Below are 19,519 nucleotides of genomic sequence, written 5' to 3'. Positions count from 1 at the left end.
ATCTTTTTATAATCAACTCACATACAGCTATCTCCTTTAAAAAGTATTATTATAATTATTTATTTTATATATATATATATATATATATATTTTTTTTTTTTTTTGAAGCATGTTCTTGCTCTGTTTCCCAGGCTGGAGTGTGGTGGCATGATCACGGCTCACTGCAGCCTCGACCTCCTGTGCTCAGACAATCCTTCCATCTCAGCCTCCTAAGAAGCTGGGACCACAGGCACACACAACTACACCCAGATAATTTTTTTAATTTTCTTTTTTTTTTTTTTTTTTTTGAGACAGAGTCTAGCTCTATCACCCAGGCTGAAGTGCAGTGGTGTGATCTCGGCTCACTGCAACCTCTGCCTCCTGGGCCCAAGACGTCCTTCCACCTCAGCCTCCCCAGTATCTGGGAATACAGGCATGCATCACCACACCTGGCTAATTTTCGTATTTTTTGTAGAGACAGGGTTTTGCCATGTTGCCCAGGCTGGTCTCGAGAGCTCAAGCAGTCCTGCCACCTCAGCCTCCCAAAGCGCTGGGATTACAGGCCTGAGCCACTGCGTCCTGCTTTTAAAATTTTTTATAGAGACAAGGTCTTGCTATGTTGCCCAGGCTGATCTTAAACTCTGGGGCTCAAGCGATCCTCCCACCTGGACATCCCAAAGTGCTGGGATTACAGACATGAGCCACCGGGCTCAGCCTATTATTATTATTATTTAGAGATGGAATTTTGCTGTGTCGCCCAGGCTGGAGTGCAGTGGCTACTCATAGGTGTGAACATAGCTTACTGCAACCTGGAACTCAAGGGCTCAAGCGATCCTCCTGCCTAAGCCTTCCCAGTAGCTGGGACCATGGGCACACAACAGCCACAGAGCATTTCAGTCCAAGGACATAACATGATTTACACAACCCATCCCTTTGGTGATGGTTGTTGGGTAGTTGCCGATTTTTCACTCTAATAAATAATGACCTCTTTATCCATTACATATTTTTAAAAAGTGAAATCTGACTACCTGCAGACCACTGGAGTAAATGGGAACCCCAAGAAACTATTTGATGGGGAAGGAAGCCCCCAGGCCCTCTTGGGAAGGCCTAGTCGTTGCTTCAGGGAGAACAAACAGTGATAATTCCGTTCTTTTTTTTTTTTTTTTTTTAAGAGATGAGTCTTGTTCTGTCTCCCAGGCTGGAGTGCAGTGGTGAAATCTCAGCTCACTGCAACCTCCACCTCCTGGGTTCAAGCGATTCTTGTGCCTCGGCCTCCTGAGTAGCTGGGTCTACAGGTGCACACCACCACGCCTACGTACCTTTTTGTATTTTTAATAGAGATGGGGTTTCGCCATTTTGGCCAGGCTGGTCTCAAGTTTCTGGCCTCAAGCAATCAGTGCTGGGATTACAGGTGTGAGCCACTGTGCCCAGCCATAATTCAATTCTTAATGGTTTGCTGTCATGGACCCCTTAGAGAACTTGCTGGAAGCTATATCCCTAGGAGAAGGATTTTTATCACCTATAAGTCTCAACAGCCCTGTATCTGGATTTTCCTTTGATAAACAACTCCCCTTCCAACACTGCCACTGCATGCATCCTTAGCAGGATTACCAAGCCAGGTGCCCTCCTTCTCCCAACCTAATGATGGGCCTAGAACCTAAGCCAAGACAGTGAGATTCAACTCTGGACCTTGGCTACAGCCCTTGGGAGAGAGGCTCTTTCCCTCTGTTGCGTTGCTTAGTTATAAAGACGTTAAGTCTGGAGTTGCCAGAGAAATCCTGTCAGGGAATGAAGCGGGTTTCCTGGAAACTTAGATTGAACACCTGGATCCAGACATGCCTGAAGCCAGCACCGTTGACTCAGTTACGTGAGCTGATAAATTCCATTTTACACTTCAGTCAGTGATAGTTGGGTTTCCGCCACTTCCATCAGAATAGTTCTTTTCTTTTTTTTTTTGGAGACAGGACCTTGTTTTGTTGCCGAGGCTGGAGTGCAATGGTGCAATCTCGGCTCACTGCAACCTCCACCTCCCGGGTTCAAGTGATTCTTCTGCCTCAGTCTCTGGAGTGGCTGGGATTACAGATGTGCGCCACCACGCCCAGCTGATTTTTGCATTTTTGTAGAGATGGGGGGGGTCTCACCATTTTGGCCAAGCTGGTCTTGAACTCCTGACCTCAGGTGATCTGCCCACCTCGGCCTCCCAAAGTGCTGGGATTACAGGCGTGCGCCACTGCGCCTGGCCTAGAACAGTTCTTGTTCACTCTCCCTTGACCCAGAAAAAAAAAAAAACTCATTCATTCATTCATTCATTATTTATTTATTTATTGACTATCTAGTATGTGCTTAGCCCCGTGCTGGCTGATGATGGGGACAGTAAAGTGACCGTGACAGAACTCTCATGGCAATAGAGGCTTCCAGAGCTCAAATGGTAATCACAAACTGTTCAGCAAGAATGGTGACGCCTGCCATGAAGGAGGAGGTCAGAGAACTACAAGAAAGGTGTCTGTGAATGGGAGGTGGGATCATGGAGAGGTCCCTTGAAAGATGGGCAGGAACCAGCCAAGTGGAGTGAGGTCAAGGGCTCAGGATACGTGCACACAAGCCCTGGGGTTTCAGGGCACACCTGAGGCACAGTAGGGCTCAGGAACCCGGAAAAAGATCTTGGAAGTGGAAGGAGGTAATGGCTAGGGAGGTTGGGAGGTGAGAGGTGAGGCAGCCATCCAGGCCCCAGCGGAGGAAGCAGGAGGAGGATGCAGAGGAGTCCGGGGTGTGTATGTTGCCTTCCCCTCTTGTCCCTCAGAGCGTGGTGTAGAAATACATGGCTATCAGCATGACCGGGAGCTGGCAAGGAGGCAGCGAGATGAGGGCATTCCACTCCCCACCCCCAGCCCACCCGGCCTGTGGGCTCCCCGCTTCTCACCGTCCACATCAGGATGGCAAACCCAAACCACGAGATACCCCACGTGTAGCTGTCGATGGCGTGGCCGATGTGCTCGAAGCAGCCCTGGGCAGGGGGATGGGGGAGGTTTGAGAAGACACCCATGAGGGTGGCCGCTGAAGGCGAGACTCACTGTGCGCCCTTGGGAAAGTCACCACCTTCCCTGAGCCTTGGTTTTCTCACCTGTGCAATGGGGACCATGGCACTGTCCACCTCCTCGGGTGGTTTCGGGGCCCCAGGGAGCTGATGTTGAACCCAGGCCCTGCACAAGTAGGTGCCGCCCTGCTGATGGCTATGACAATCTGAGGGTGATTTTGCTCTTACAGCTGGCTTTTTTTTTTTTTTTGGAGACAGAGTCTCGCAGTCTCCCTCTGTTGCCCAGGCTACAGTGCAGTGGTACTTGGCTCATTGCAACCTTTGCCTCTCGCGTTCAAGCAATTCTCCTGCCTCAGCCTCCTGAGTAGCTGGGATTACAGGCATGCACCACTACGCCTGGCTAATTTTTGTATTTTTAGTAAAGACGGGGTTTCACCATGTTGGTCAGGCTGGCCTCAAACTCCTGATCTTGTGATCCGCCCATCTCGGTCTCCCAAAGTGCTGGGATTACAGGCATGAGCCACCACGCACGCCCAGCCTTTTTTTTTTTTAAGTCTCTTGCCTTTTTTAAAGTCTCTTGCCTAGGCTAGAGTGCAGTGGCACCATCACAGCTCACTGCAGCCTTGACCTCCTAGACTCAAACAATGCTCCTGCCTTAGCCTCCCCAGTAGCTGGGATTACAGGCGTGCAACACCACGCCTGGCTAATTTTCTGTACTTTTTTGTAGAGATGGGGTCTTGATATGTTGCTCAGGCTGGTCTTGAGCTCCTGACTTCAAGTGATCCTCCTGCCTTGGCCTCCCAAAGTACTGGGATTACAGATGTGAGCCACCATGCCTAGCTCTATTGTTTTGTTTGATGTTTTGTTTTGTTTTGTTTGAGATGGAGTTTCGCTCTGTCGCCCAGGCTGGGGTGCAGTGGCACAATCTCAGCTCACTGCAACCTTCACCTCCAGGGTTCAAGTGATTCTTCTACCTCAGCCTCCCGAGTTGCTGGGATTACAGGCACGTGCCACTGCTCTGGGCTAATTTTTGCATTTTTAGTAGAGATGGAGTTTCGCCATGTTGGTAAGGCTGGTCTTGAACCCCTGACCTCAAGTGATCCGCCCTCGTTGGCCTCCCAAAGTGCTGAGATTACAGGCGTGAGCCATCTCGCCCGGCCCCATTATTGCTCTTATTCTCAGACAATCTAAGTAAAGTTGCAAGTGCCAGGTCTGGATCAGACAGACTCTGGGTGCATCCTGCTGACTTGAGAGAGAGTTGGGAGAGCACTAGAAAATCAGAGAGGGGGCCCAGCGCGGTGGCTCACGCCTGTAATCCAAGCACTTTGGGAGGCCGAGGCAGGTGGATCACTTGAGCTCGAGTTCGAGACCAGCCTGGCCAACATGGTCAAACCCCGTCTCTACTAAAAATACAAAAACTAGCCAAGAGGGTGGTGCGCGCCTGTAATCCCAGCTGCTCTGGAAGCTGACGTGGGAGAATCCCTTGAACCCGGGAGGCAGACGCTACAGTGAGCTGAGATTGTGCCACTGTACTCCAGCCTGGGTGACAGAGCGGGACTCGGTCTTGAAAAAAAAAAAAAAGAAAGAAAAAGAAAACAAGAAAATCAGAAAGGGGAAGAGGAGAGGGAAAAAGCTAGATGGACAGACACAGGGAGGGAGAAAGAGATAGAATCAGAGAGGGAGCAGAGACCAGAGGAAGACAGACAGATGGACAGAGAGATGCAGTAGGGCAGAGAGCCACACCTTGGTGAACAGGTAGTCCATGTACCCCAGGCGGCAGCCCTCCTCGTTGAGGGGGATGAAGTTTCCCGTCCGGCGACAGCACAGTGGGGGCCAGGGGAACACCACCTCTGGAGTGGCCGCCCGGAAGGCTGACGTGAAGTTCACCCAGTCCATGGGACCAGATGTGCCACAGCATTCTTGCTGGAGAGAAAAGCAGGGGGTCAGGCAGGCTCGGGCTCAGAGAGGACAGTCGCTTGCCTGAGGTCACACAGCAAGGAGGGGCAGGATTGCCCTTTGACATAGCTGGGCCCAACTTCCCCATGTCCTGGGCCTCCAAGCGAGTGTGTCTGGTGGGTGTCTGTGTGTGTGAGCACAGAGCAGACGATATTTGTCCCAGGACCAGGAGGCTGATGGGGGGTTTGGATTAAACCTGCACCTCTGACTTATTTTAAAATATTTTTGCCGGGCACGGTGTCTCACGCCTGTAATCCCAGCTCTTTGGGAGGCCGAGGTGGATGGATCACCTGAGGTCATGAGTTCGAGACCAGCCTGACCAACATGATGAAACCCCGTCTCTACTAAAAATACAAAATTTGCTGGGTGTGGTGGTGGGCGCCTGTAATCCCAGCTACTTGAGAGGCTGGGGCAGGAGAATTGCTTGAATCCGGAAGGTGGCGATTGCAGTGAACCAAGATCGTGCCACTGCACTCCAGCCTGGAAATCAAGAATGAAACTCCGTCTCAAAAAACAAAATAAAATAAAATATTTTTATCAACAACTATGCTGATAAAATAACACAAAAAGGGCAGATTTCTGGCTTTTCCTGGCCTTGGTAAGGAGTCCAGGTGTTTAATTTGTGGCTCCTGAATGAGGAAAACATAGGCTTGGGCACCCTTCAAACATGGGTTCAAATCCTGGCTAGCTAGAGGACTTGGGCCACATTGACGCCTCAGTTTTCCTTGAGTCCTCAATTTCTTCCCCTCCCTTTTTTTTTTCTGAGACAGAGTCTCCCTCTGTCGTCCAGGCTGGAGTGCAGTGGCGCCATCTTGGCTCACTGCAACCTCCCCGTCTTGGGTTCAAGCGATTCTCCTGCCTCAGCCTCCCAAGTAGCTGGAATCACAGGCGCACACCACTACACCTGACTAATTTTTGTATTTTTTGTAGAGACGGGGTTTCATCATGTTGACCAGGATGGTCTTGAACCCCTGAACTCAAGTGATCTGCCCGCCTTTGCCTCCCAAAGTGTTGGGATTATAGGTGTGAGCCACTGCGCCCAGCCATTTTCTTCCTCTTCCAGTGCAATATCATGTTGGATTTGATGAAGACTGTATCTCTTCAAACCTGGAAGTCTGAGTTTGAATCCTTCCAGTTCTGTGACCTACCAGGTGTGTGACCTCATGCAAGATATTCAACCTCTTGCTTTGGTCTCCTCATCACTAAAAGGCTAATCTCCCTTATGGGGTGGTCGTGAGGATTAAAAAAGGTTTAAAAGTGCTTTGAAAGGCTGGGCGCGGTGGCTGAAGCCTGTAATCCCAGCACTTTGGAAGGCCGATTCGGGCGGATCATGAGGTCAGGAGATGGAGACCATCCTGGCTAACATGGTGAAACCCTGTCTCTACTAAAAATACAAAAAATTAGCCGGGCGCGGTGGCAGGTGCCTGTAGTCCCAGCTATTCGGGAGGCCGAGGCAGGAGAATGGCGTGAACCTGGGAGGCGGAGCTTGCAGTGAGCCGAGATTGCGCCACTGCACTCCAGCCTGGGCGACAGAGCAAGACTCTGTCTCAAAAAAAAAAAAAAAGAAAAGAAAAAGAAAAAAAAAGTGCTTTGAGGCCAGGCACTCGTGGCTCATGCCTGTAATCTCAGCACTTGGAGAGGCGGAGGTGGGAGAATCGCTCCAATCCTGAGCCCAGGAGTTTGAGACCGGCCTGGGCAATAGAGCAAGACCCCCGTCTCCACAAAAAATAATTTAAAAAACTTAGCCGGGTGTGGTGGGGCGCACCTGTATTCCCAGCTACTGGGGAGACTGAGGTGGGAGGATCACTTGAGCCCAGGAGTTGGAGGCTGCAGTGAGCTATGATCAGTCCAGCCTGGGCAACAGAGCAAGACCCCATATCAAAATATAAAAATACAAGTCCTTTGAACAGTGTGAAACCCAGCTCAGTGAATGTTGCTGTTACTATCATTGTTATTAGCAACATTTCTGTTGAGGTAGTATGTGTAGGCTAAGAGCAAGGAGGTCAGGAGCTAGGCTGCGGGGTTCCAATCCCAGCTCCCACCACTTACCGACTGCGTGGCCTTGGGCAAGGGACTTTCCCTTTCTGGGCCTGTTTACTCATCTGCAGAACGGTGGTGACCGCAGCCTTGCTCTCCTAGAGATCTAAGGCACTCACTCCTCTACAAGCTGGCACATCGGGAGCTCTATCGGCCTCTGTGGACGGAGCCCTGGGCCCTCCCAGCATCCGGTCCACCCCGCCCACCTCAATCATGACGCGGTCCCAGAGGCGGGTCAGCTCCCGGCCCTGGTCGGTGTCCGCGCTGTAGAAGGTCAGCATCTGCTTGGTGATCAGGGATGGGTTGGACACCATCTGCGGATAACAGGGAAGAACAAGGGCCGGCAAGGCTGGGTGGGGAGAGAGGACCACCTCCGTCCCGCCGCGCTGGGACCCTCGCCCCTCCCATGCAGGTCAGGCCCCTCCCCAGGCCTCGCCGGGCTCACGTAGTCACGGTGGGTGTAGGACGTGATGCAGGAGGCACACTCGAAGATGTAGACGATGAGCATGAGCACCAGGTACTGGGGAGACAGAGGGAGGACAGCCCGTCGGGCAGAGCCCGTGAAGCCACACCCCATCAGGGACGCATCATTGTGGAAATGCAAGTTTTTAAAAAGTTTGGGGCAGTGTGACTAGCAGCATCTGTAATATGTGGTGGGTGTTCAGGTGTTCGCTGTATTAAGTCTTCCAACTTTTCTGTGTTTTGAAATATTTAATTAATTTATTTTTGAGACAGGCGAGGCGTGATGGCTCATGCCTATAATCCCAGCACTTTGGGAGGCTGAGGGGGTGATCACCTGAGGTCAGGAGTTCGAGACCAGCCTGGCCAACATGGTGAAACCCCTTCTGTACTAAAAATACAAAAATTAAGGCTGGGCATTGGTGGCTCACGCCTGTAATCCCAGCACTTTGGGAGGCTGAGGTGGGTGGATCACTTGAGGTCAAGAGTTTGAGACCAGCTGGGCCAGCATGGCAAAACCCCGTCTGTACTAAAAATACAAAAATTAGCCAGGCATGGTGGCACGGGCCTGTAGTCCCAGCTACTTGGGAGACTGAGACAGGAGAATCGCCTGAACCGGGGAGGTGGAGGTTGCAGGGAGCTGAGATTGTGCCACTGCACTGTAGCCTGGCAACACTTGTAATCCCAGCTACTCCGGAGGCTAAGGAAGGAGAATCGCTTGAACCTGGGAGGTGGAGGTTGCAGTGAGCTGAGATCATGCCACTGCACACCAGCCTGGGCGACAGAGCGAGACACCATCTCAAAAAAAAAATTATTATTTTTGAGATAGGATCTCACTCTGTCGCCCAGGCTGGTGTGCAGTGGCAGGATCATAGCTCATTGCAGCCTCTGCCTCCCAGATTCAGGCAATCCTCTTGCCTCAGCCTTCTGAGTATCTGGGACTACAGAAACATGCCACCATGTCTGGCTAATTTTTAAATTTTTTGTAGAGAGAGGGTCTTGCTGTGTTGCCCAGGCTGGTCTCAAAGTCCTGAGCTCAAATGATCCTCCTTCCTCAGACTCCCAAAGTGCTGGGATTACAGGAGTGAGCCACTGCGCCCAGCCAGGAGTATTTTATAATAAAATGTCAAGGGAAAATGAAATTTAAAAAGTAACATATTTGCCAAAGTTACATATTGACTTAGAATCAGTAAATAAATGTCTACTATAAAAAGAGAAAAATATCTGGGATAAACAGATGACAGCAAAAAAAAAAAAAAAAAAAGCTAAAGAAAAGAAAATTAAAAAACAAAGACATTCGGGGCTGGGCACAGTGGCTCACCCTTGTAATCCCGCACTTTGGGAGGCCAAGGCAGGCGGATCACCCGAGGTCGGGAGTTCAAGACCAGCCTGACCAACATGGAGAAACCCCGTCTCTACTAAAAATACAAAATTAGCCGGGCGGGGTGGCGCATGCCCGTAATCCCAGCTATTCGAGAGGCTGAAGCATGAGAATTGCTTGAACCTGTGGAGCGGAGGTTGCAGTGAGCCGAGATCACAGCATTGCACTCCAGCCCAGGCAACAAGAGCGAAAACTCTGTCTCAAAAAATAATAATATAAATAAATAAATAAAGACATTCTCTGCCAGATGCAGTGGCTCATGCCTGTAATCCCAGCACTTTGGGAGGCCGAAGTGGGAGGATTGCTCGAACCCTGGAGTTCAAGATCAGCCTGGGCAACACAGTGAGACTCCGTTGCTACAAAAAATAAAAATAAAAAAATTAGTTAAGCGTGGTTACTACTAGTGGTAGTGTTAGTCCTAGCTACTTGGGAGGCTGAGGTTGGAGGATCGTTTGAGCCCAGTAGTTGGAGGCCTCAGCGAGCTATGATTGCACCACTGCATTCCTGCCTGGGCGACAGAGCAAAACCCTGTCTCTTAAAACAAAACAAACAAAGGTGGGTGCAGTGGCTCATGGCTGTAATCCCAACACTTTGGGAGGTTGAGACGGGTGGATCACCTGAGGTCAGGAGTTCAAGACCAGCCTGACCAATATGGTGAAACCCCATCTACTAAAAATGCAAAAATACAAAAATTAGCTGGGCATGGTGATGGGTGCCTGTAATCCCAGCTACTCGGGAGGCTAAGATAGGAGAATAGCTTGAACCCAGGAGGCGGAGGTTGCAATGAGCCCAGACTGTACCATTGCACTCCAGCCCAGGCAACAGAGTGAGACCCTGTCTCTTAAAATAAAACAAACAAACAAACAAACATAAAACGACGTTCTCAAATAACCAGAGACATTTGACACAGACTGGGTACTGGAAGATATAAAATAACTTGGGTGAATTTGCTGGGTTGTGCCAACGGCACGGAGGGCAGGAGAAAAAAAAAAAAGCTTGATAGTTGATGTTGAATGCAAATTCTTTTCTTGTCTTCACCTGGCACCTTCACCTATAAAGCAACAGGAGGTTGCGTGTGTGTGTGAACTCTGCTGCTGGGAGACAGATGACATTGCACAACCGCCTGACTGCTTTAAAACAATGTGCTTATCACTCAGAGAAATGTGTGCTCCAGTATTTACAGGTAAGTGACTTGGCATCTAAAACGTGCTTCAAAATACCCAGAAGAAAAAGTGTGAGAGAAGGGGAATAGAGGAGACAATGTCGGGCAGTCTGCAGCTGATGTTGTTGAAATCAGGTGAGAGGTATGCAGGGCTCAAATACCACGGACTCTACTTTAGTCTACGTTAGAAATTTCCTGTAAGACATTTGGGGCCCGGGTGTGGTGGCTCACGCCTGTAATCCCAGCACTTTGGGAGGCCGAAGCGGGTAGATCACGAGGTCAGGAGATCGAGACCATCCTGGCTAACATGGTGAAACCCCATCTCTACTAAAAATACAAAAAAAAAAAATTAACCGGGCGTGGTGGCGGGCGCCTGTAGTCCCAGCTACTCGGGAGGCTGAGGCAGGAGAATGGTGTGAACCTGGGAGGCGGAGCTTGCGGTGAGCCGAGATGGCACCACTGCACTCCAGCCTGGGCGACAGAGCAAGACTCCGTCTCAAAAAAAAAAAAAGAAATTTGGGGAAAAAATGCCTTAGTTAATGACAAACTAATAGGGGAAACAGACACAGACACAATTTTTTTTTTTTTTTTTTTTTTTTTTGAGACGGAGTCTTGCTCTGTCACCCAGGCTGGAGTGCAGTGGCGTGATCTCGGCTCACCGCAAGCTCCGCCTCCCGGGTTCATGCCATTCTCCTGCCTCAGCCTCCCGAGTAGCTGGGACTACAGGTGCCCGCCACCACGCCCGGTTAATTTTTTGTTTTTTAGTAAAGACAGGGTTTCACCATGTTAGCCAGGATGGTCTCGATCTCCTGACCTCGTGATCCACCTGCCTTGGCCTCCCAAAGTGCTGGGATTACAGGCGTGAGCCACTGTGCCTGGTCCAGACAGAATTTTTAAAACTAGTTGGGTGAATTTTTAGGGCTTTGGTTAAATATTTATGCCAGATATTTAAATACAGGATAAGAAAATAAGAGGGCAGGTGTGGTGGCTCATGCCTGTATTACCAGCACTTTGGGAGGCTGAGGTGGGAGGCTCACTTGAGGCCAGGAGTTGGAGACCAGCCTGGGCAACACAGTGAGACTCCATCTCTACAAAAAATACAAAAATGAGCTGCACATGGTGGTGCACACTTGTAGTCCCAGCTCATTGGGAGGCTGAGGTGGGAGGATCATTTGAGCCAAAGAGTTCGAGGTGGCAATGAACTATGATTGTGCCACTGCACTCCAACCTGGGCAACAGAGCGAGACCCTATCTAGAAAAACGAAGGAAGGAAGGAAGGAAGGGAGGGAGGGAGGGAGGGAAAGAAGGAAGGGAAGGAGTCCATGGCTCCATCGTACCCAGGATAAAGCCAAAGTCCACAATACCTGCCTGTCTAGAAAAACGAAGGAAGGAAGGAAGGAGAGGGGAGGGGAGGGGAAGGGAGGGGAGGGGAGCGGGGGGGTCCCTGGCTCCATCTTACTCAGGATAAAGCCAAAGTCCACAACACCCGCCTTCCCTCCTGCTTCTTTCCCATCCCCACTCCTCACTGTTCTCCTCCCCACCTGTCTGCCTCATGTCCTCTCACCCCCCAACCTCCTACTCACTCAGCTCCAGCTGCTTTGGACACCTGGCCTGCTCTGGCCTCAGAGCCTTTGCCCTTGCTGCCACCTCCACCTGGAAGGCTCTTCCTCCAGTTACACACCTGCCTCACTCCCAGTGCCTCTAGGTCTTTGCTTTCCCTGACAGTGAGGTCTTCCCTCGCCCTCCTCGGCTCCTGACCTCCCCTCCTGTTCGCTGTCTTCCTCCTCTGAGCGTCGCTTCCCTGGGTCAAGGGCTTTTATGTTTCACTCAGCACAGAGCCCCAGTGCCCAGCATAGGGCTCAGCACGTAGCTCCTGCTCATAAGCATTTGTTCATCAAATGAGTGGCTGCTCCTGGGAATCTGAAAAACCCTTGGCTGTCAAGGAAGCACAGTGCTGTCTCTGTGTCACTGGGGCCTGAATTGGACTCCCTGCTCTCCTGGTCACCTGGGAGAGGCTGTTAGCCTCTTTGAGCCTCAGTTTCCTCATCTGGTAAATGGGTTGAAAAGCACTAGCTGTGAAAGGCTTCTGGGAAGATTGAGGAAGCTAATTTTCTTTCCTTTTTTTTGAGATGGAGTCTCGCTCTGTCATCCAGGCTGGAATGCAGTGGTGTGATCTTGGCTCACTGCAACCTCTGCCTCCCGGGTTCTAGTGATTCTTCTGCCCCAGCCTCCTGAGTAGCGGAGACTACAGGTGCCTGTCACCACGCGTGGCTAATTTTTTTTTTTTTTTTTTTTTTTTTAGAGATGGTATTTCGCCATGTTGGCCAGTCTGGTCTTGGACTCCCGACCTCAAGTGATCTGTCCACCTCAGCCTCCCAAAGTGCTGGGATTACAGGCATGAGCCACTGTGCCTGGCCACAAAGCTCATTTTCTAAACTGCTTACCCTAGTGTCAGGTGCATGAGAGATACTTGGGAAGTGTGGGTTATTGTTGTGGGCACAGATTAAGAGCCGATCTGCTCAGGTTGAAACTGGCTCTGCCACTGTCTCAATGTGTGACCCTGGATAAGTGACTTCACTTCTCTGAGCCTCAGTTTCAATCTCCATCAAATAGGGTCATGATGATGGTATCTCTTGGTGGACTATGAGGAATAAATGAACTAATCCAGTAAACCATTTAGAACAGCTCATGGCATGTAGTAAACCATTATTAAATGGTAGCTGTGTTATTATTGGCAGAGTTCATGAGCATGGACTCTGGAAAGCAGCTAGCAGGGGTTCAAATTCTAGCCCTGCACTGGGTGCAGGTGGAGGGGCTCAAGCCTGTAATCCCAGCACTTTGGGAGGCCGAGGCAGGAGAATCATTTGAGCCAGGAGTTCGAGACCAGCCTGGGCAACATAGTGAGACCCCCATCTTTACCAAAAAAAAAAAAAAAATCCCAGCCCTGCTACTCAAGCCTGGGTTGTTGGGCTGTGGGAAGACTGAATGAGATGATGCCTGGGATCCCTGAGTGTGACACTGTGGGGAACTCACACTAGTGGCTGGGGTGGCACCTGCTACTATGACTCAGTGATGCTGAACTCCATTTTCAGTGTCCCCATCCCCCTACCCTCGGGGCCTCACCGTGAGGACCATGGACCGGCGGTGGCAGAGTGCGGCGCCCACACCAAAACTGGCTACCACGAAGAAGGAGAAGCCGCAGAAGATGGCAATCCAGGCACCAGCGAAGACGTCATCCTTGCCTGAGACTCCCATCAGTGGGTATACGCGGTACTGGTCGGCTGTCACCCATATGGTCTCAGCAAACAGGGCCAGGCCTGACAGCTGGACAGAGTGGTGGGTTAGGAAGGTCCGCTCAGGGCCAGCAGCCCTGGCACCAGGCATCTCCACGAGCAAGTTCCTTCCCCATTCGGAGCCTCCACTGTCCTCTCAGTAAAGTGGGCAAAGACCTCGCCCTCCATGAGCAGCGATGAGGGTGAGCAGAGGCCAGGAGAGAAGAGACGGCCCAGCCAGACGACCGACCCCCACGCCCCAGCTGCCGGTTGCTTCAGGGATGAAAGGGGATGCCACACGGAAAGGCTGGAGCAGTGGACTGGCACAGAGGAGATGGTTGGTCCACCTGCCCTCCCTTGACGGTGCTGTTATTCCCCGAGGAGGGGAACATGGCCATGGCCATAAAAATTACAAATGGGCCAGGCAAGGTGGCTCACACCTGCAGTCCCAGCACTGTGGGAGGCCGAGGCGGGAGGATTGCCTGAGCCCAGGAGTTTGAGACTAGCCTGGGCAATAGTGAGACCCCGTCTCTACAAAAAATAAAAAAATTAGCCAGATGTGGTGATGTGCACCTGTAGTCCCAGCTACTCAGGAGGCTAAGGCAGGAGGATCAGTTGAGCCCAGGAGTTGGAGGCTGCAGTGAGCTGGGATCACACCACTGCACTGCAGCCTGGTCAACAAAGCGAGACCTTGTCTCTAAAACAAACACAAGGCCAGTTGTGGTGGCTCACACCTGTAATCCCAACACTTTGGGAGGCTGAGGTGGGCAGATCACTTCAGGTCAGGAGTTCAAGACCAGCCTAGCCAACATGGTGAAACCCTATCTCTACTAAAAATACAAAAAGTAGCCGGGTGTGGTGCACGTGCCTGTAATCCCAGCTGCTTGGGAGGCTGAGGCAGGAGAATTGCTTGAGCCCGGGAGGCGGAGGATGCAGTGAGCCAAGATCTCGCCACTGCACTTCAGCCTGGGTGACAGAGCGAGACTCCGTCTGAAAAAAAAAAAAAAAAAAAAACATTAGCCGGGTGTGGTGGTGTGTGCCTGTAATCCCAGCTATTCTGGAGGCTGAGGCAGGAGAATCACTTGAGCCTGGGAGTCAGAGTTTGCAGTTAGCTGAGATCAGCCACTGCACTCCAGTCTGGGCGACAGAGTGAGACTTCGTCTCAAAACAAAAACAAAAACAAAACAAAACAAAAAACACAAAACCAAAACCCAACATTAATTGAAAGACACTGTTGTTTTTCCTTCTTGTGGCCTCCTGTGCACCAGGCGGTCACTTTATATCCATAGTGATGCTGATGGTGATAGCCAGCATTGGTCGGGCACTTTCTCTGAGCTGGAGGCCATGCATAGATTAACCCACATGACAACAGCCCATAAAATGAGGACACAATCTATAGATGAGGAAAGAAGGCACAGAGAGGGACAGTTGCTTGCTAAGGTCACAGAGCTGGGGAGAGGCAGAGCTGGGATTTAAACCCAGGCTGTGCTGACCACTGAGTCTGTCCAAGAGACAGTTCTGGACCCTTATCCCTGACCCCAAACTCAGGACTGCCCCCTCCCCACCACACAACCACTCTGCTCCCAGCACCGGGGCGAGTCTCACCAGAATAATGATGTTGCCCACAACTAGCAGGCCCACCACAATTGGAGATCCCTTCTCGGCCTCCGCTGCTGCCGCAGACGCCATCATCCTGGGACACATGAGCAGGGATGAGGCCACGAGTATAAAGGGCCAGCTGGACCCCCCCCATCTCTGAGCCACACCCCAGCTTCGAGGGGTTGCTTCAGCTCTCTTCGGGGCCCAGGCTGGTACCGATGTGCCCACAGCCCTGGCGGGGAGGCATTTTGCAGAAGAGGACACCCAGGCTCCGGTGGGGCAGTCACTGGCCTGAACTTGGCACTGCCCCTCCCTGAGCCTCAGACCTCCCATGCTGCACCCAGACTCCCAGGGCCCCCTCCTAACCTCTGTCTGCAGCCTCTCCGGCCAGCCCCACCCACTGTGGCTCCCTATATATGCCCAGGCCCCTCCTTGGACCGGTCTCTCAGGAAGGAGAGAGGGTGTGTGTGTGTGTGTTTTGGGGCACGGCAGGGGGGTGGACAAGAGGCCGAGCTGGCAGACCAGCCTGGGTGAACAGCTTTGATGGGCTCCCTGCCACCCCCATGATTTATAGACCTGAAATTCCAGATTAACAGCTGGGCTGGGTGCGGTGCCTCATGCTTGTAATCCCAGCATCTTGGGAGGCTGAAGTGGGAGGATCACTTGAGCCTAGGAGTTGGACACCAGCCTGGGCAATATGGGCAAACTCCATCTCTACAAAAGAATACAAAAATTAGCTGGGTGTGGTGGCATATGCCTGTAGTTCCACCTACTCGAGAGGCTGGGGTGGGACGATCTCTTGAGACTGGGAGTTCAAGGCTGCAGGGAGCCACATGTGATCAGGCCACTGCACTCCAGGCTGGGTGACAGAGTGAGGTCTTGTGTCAAAAAAAAATTTTTTTTAAATAATAATAAAACGAGAAAGATTAGAACATTTGGAAAAAAAGCAGGCTGGCGTGCGGTGGCTCAGGCCTGTAATCCCAGCACTTTGGGAGGCTAAGGCGGGCAGATCACCCGAGCTCAGGAGTTTGAGACCAGCCTGGGCAACATGGTGAAACCCCATCTCTATCAAAAACAAACAAACAAAAAACTAGCCGAGTATGGTGGTCCATGCCTGTGGTCCTAGCTACTTGGGAGGCTGAGGTAGGCTTGAGTCTGGGCGGCGAAGGCTGCAGTAAGCCGAGATTACGCCACTACATGCCAGCCTGGGTGACAGAGTAAGAACTTATCTCAAAAAAAAAAAAAAAAAAAAAAAAAGCTGAAAAGGGGAATTAAATATATATTTCCAAATCTGCCTGCATGGAAATTACATTCCAGTGGTGCAATGATGAAGGATAATATTTGGCATGTTAGCGGTAAGTGCTTAAGAAACAAGGCCAGGCGTGGTGGCTCACGCCTGTAATCCCAGCACTTTGGTAAGCCGAGCTGTGTGGATCACAAGGTCAGGAGATGGAGACCATCCTGGCCAACATGGTGAAACCCCGTCTCTACTAAAAATACAAAAATTAGCTGGGCATGGTGGCACGTGCCTGTAATCCCAGCTACTTGGGAGGCTGAGGCAGAAGAATCGCTTGAACCAGGGAGTCTGAGGTTGCAGGGAGCCAAGATTGCACCACTGCACTCCAGCCTGGTGACAGAGAGACTCCGTCTCCAAAAATTAAAAAATAAATAAATAAAAATTGAAAAGAGAGAAAAAAAAGGAGTGAAGGGGCACAAACAGGGAGGAGTTGAAGATGAAGGCTGAGTGGTCAGAGAAGGCCTCGCTAAATGAAGACCTGAAGGCAGTGAGGGGTGAGCTTGTGGACAGCCGGTGGCCAAACATTCCAGGTCGAGCAAACAGCAAGTGTAAAGGATTCAGGGTTGGAGCCAGCCTGGTGTGTTGAAATACCTCATTTGCTCACAGTTCCTGCGCACTGAAGAGGCCAGTGGGGCAGGGGCTGTGTGAGCAAACGGAAGTAGATCAGGGAGGAAACGGGCACCATATCCAATCAGATCAATATATTTACAAATACTTCCAGATGCATGAGCTATCTCTAAAGGAATGTACAGGAAACACTGGCACTGGTGGCAAACCCTGGGCGGAATTGGGCAGCTGGACTCAAGGAGTCCAGCACCTTGACTTTTCACTGGCTGTCCTGTTTCATTTGAAATTTTCATGGTGTTGGCTGGGTGCGGTGGCGCATGCCTGTAATCCCAGCACTTTGGGAGGCCGAGGTGGATGGTTAACCTGAGGTCAGGAGTTCAAGACCAGCCTGGCCAACATGGTGAAACTACTCTCTAAATCTCTACTAAAAATACAAAAAATTATCTGGGTGTGATGGCAGGCGCCTATAATCCCAGCTTCTTGGGAGGCTCAGGCAGGAGGGAGAATTGCTTGAACCAGGAGGTGGAGGTTGCAGTGAGCAGAGATCACATCACTGCACTCCAGTCTGGACAACAGAACGACTCCGTCTCAAAAAAAAAATTTTTTTTCATTTCAATTTTTCTTTGCTACTTCCAACCCACGCCATAACCTCCCACGATCCCTCAAGGTCCCTGTGTGTGCACTAAGATCCTGTTTACAGCCATTTCTTTTTTTTTTTTTCAGACGGAGTTTGGCTCTTGTTGCCTAGGCTAGAGTACAATGGCACAATCTCGGGTCACAGCAACCTCCGCCTCCTGAGTTCAAGCGATTCTCCTGCCTCAGCATCCAGAATAGCTGGGATTACAGGCATGCACCACCACGCCTAATTTTGTATTTTTAGTAGAGACAGGGTTTCTCCATGTTGGTCAGGCTTCTTGAACTCTCGACCTCAGGTTATCCACCCGCCTCGGTCTCCCAAAGTCTTGGCATTACAGGCGTGAGCCACTGCACCCGGCCCCTTCAGCCACTTTTCTTCATGAGCAGCTATTTCACAAGATCTATCTCTGGGGCCATTTTTCTCCATACAAGAATCATCTCTGCTCATGTGAACGCATCAGACAAGTTTGTCACCATTTGAAGTTTTTTGTTTTTGTTTTTTTGGGATGGAGTCTCGCTCTGTCGCCCAGGCTGGAGTACAGTGGTGTGATGTCACCTCACTGCAACCTCCACCTCCCAGGTTCAAATGATTCTCCTGCCTCAGCCTCCCCAGTAGCTGGGATTACAGGCACGTACTCCCGCACCTAATTTTTGTATTTTTATTTTTATTATTTTTTTGTATTTTTAAAAGAGATGAGGTTTCACCAGCTTGGCCAGGCTGGTCTTGAATCCCTGACCTCGTGACCCACTAGCCTGGGCCTCCCAAAGTGCTAGGGTTACAGGCGTGAGCCACCACGCCCCGGCCATTTGAAAGGCTTTCAGGACACACCAGTTCAGCCACGAGAGTGTTCCAGCTGGTCATGCTGGCTAGGTCCCTGTTGACGAGTCTGTTGGGGATATTCTGGGCTGTTATTGTGTGGCAGTTCTTTTGGGGGCACCATGAAGAACAGCTCTCAACTTGGCCTACTTAAATGACTTCCAACTACCATCATGATCAGCATGAAAGAGCAGGTCCCAACACAGGGAGAAGTTACACATTGTGCAGGAGATTGCTTATTCGATATTAAGAACTTTTTTTTTTTTTTTGGTGAGACGGAGATTTACTCCTGTTGCCCAGGCTCGAGTGCAATGGTGGCATGATCTCGGCTCACCACATCCTCTGCCTCCCAGGTTCAAGCGATTCTCCTGCCTCAGACTCTGGAGTAGCTGGGATTACAGGCATGTGCCACCAAGCCCGGCTGATTTTGTATTTTTAGTAGGGACGGGGTTTCGCCATGTTGCCCAGGCTGATCTCGAACTCCTGACCTCATGTGATCCGCCCACCTCAGCCTCCCAGAGTGCTGGGATTACAGGTGTGAGCCACTGCACCGGGCCATTAAGAACTAATTTCTTAGGTGTAAATAATTATGTTAAAAAAAATAGGTATCTCTAGGCAGAACAGTTTGAACCCAGAAGGCAGAGGTTGCAGAGAGCTGAGATGACAACACTGCACTACGGCCTGGGCAACAGATTGAGACCCTGTCTCAAAAAAAAAAAATAAAATAAATAAAACAAAATAAAATAAAATTTGTATCTCTAAGAGATACATATAGTTCCTTATTTCTGGATAAAATATAATCTTTATATATTTTATATTATAATCTATATAATTTGCTTTAAAATTATGTAGGGTGGGTGCACACATAGAAACTTAGGTTATTCTGTATAATCAACTATTTGACTCATTGACTGGCAAAGAGAGGGTGGTCAAGGTTCAATAAAATTAAGTTAAAAAATGCTAAGCATGGTGGCTCATGCCTGTAATCCCAGCACTTTGGGAGTTCGAGGCAGGTGGATCACCTGAGGTCAGGAGTTCGAGACCAGCCTGGCCGACATGGTAAAACCCCATCTCTACTAAAAATACAAAAATTAGCCGGGTGTGGTGGGGTGTGCCTGTAGTCCCAGCTAGTTGGGAGGCTGAGGCAGGAGAATTGCTTGAACACCGGAGGTGGAGGTTGCAGTGAGCAGAGATCGTGCCACTGCACTCCAGCCTGCGTGACAGAACAAGACTCCATGATAAACAAACAAACAAAAAATTAAATTAAATTAAAACAAAAACTAAAAACAAAACAGAAAAAATACTCAAGCCTCTCCCTGGTCA

The 19,519-nt window shown here is 50.5% G+C and overlaps 1 protein-coding gene across 2 annotated transcripts; it reads right to left on the bottom strand.

Annotated features, from left to right (window-relative positions):
• Positions 1–2,276: 2,276 nt before the first annotated feature.
• On the bottom strand, positions 2,277–19,506 carry UPK1A (uroplakin 1A). Of its 2 annotated transcripts, XM_032170549.2 has the most exons (8): positions 15,456–19,506; positions 14,886–14,973; positions 13,132–13,332; positions 7,452–7,526; positions 7,213–7,320; positions 4,757–4,936; positions 2,900–2,983; positions 2,277–2,820 (listed from the first exon to the last, which is right to left on the bottom strand). In XM_032170549.2, the coding sequence occupies exons 2-8, from the start codon at positions 14,970–14,972 to the stop codon at positions 2,776–2,778; spliced, it is 780 nt and encodes a 259-aa protein (XP_032026440.1). In that variant the 5' UTR covers position 14,973; positions 15,456–19,506; the 3' UTR covers positions 2,277–2,775. The 2 variants fall into 2 exon arrangements, with proteins under 2 accessions (XP_032026440.1, XP_032026441.1); XM_032170550.2 differs by lacking the exon at positions 2,900–2,983.
• Positions 19,507–19,519: the final 13 nt, after the last annotated feature.

This window comes from Hylobates moloch, unplaced genomic scaffold (genome assembly GCF_009828535.3).
Source record: "Hylobates moloch isolate HMO894 unplaced genomic scaffold, HMol_V3 SCAFFOLD_12, whole genome shotgun sequence".
NCBI lineage: Eukaryota > Metazoa > Chordata > Mammalia > Primates > Hylobatidae > Hylobates > Hylobates moloch.
Note: the sequence above shows the minus strand (reverse complement) of the source record. Positions and strands in the feature narration are given on the sequence as shown.

What these genes read in the sequence shown, in the direction of transcription:
- UPK1A (XM_032170549.2), bottom strand. Translation starts at nt 14,972, where the DNA reads ATGATGGCGTCTGCGGCAGCAGCGGAGGCCGAGAAGGGATCTCCAATT. An exon ending in GGGACCGCGTCATGATTGAG is followed by an intron (nt 4,937 to 7,212) that starts GTGGGCGGGGTG and finishes TTTTCTCTCCAG; the next exon opens with CAAGAATGCTGTGGCACATC. An exon ending in TTGCCATCCTGATGTGGACG is followed by an intron (nt 2,821 to 2,899) that starts GTGAGAAGCGGG and finishes CCTCCTTGCCAG; the next exon opens with CTCCCGGTCATGCTGATAGC.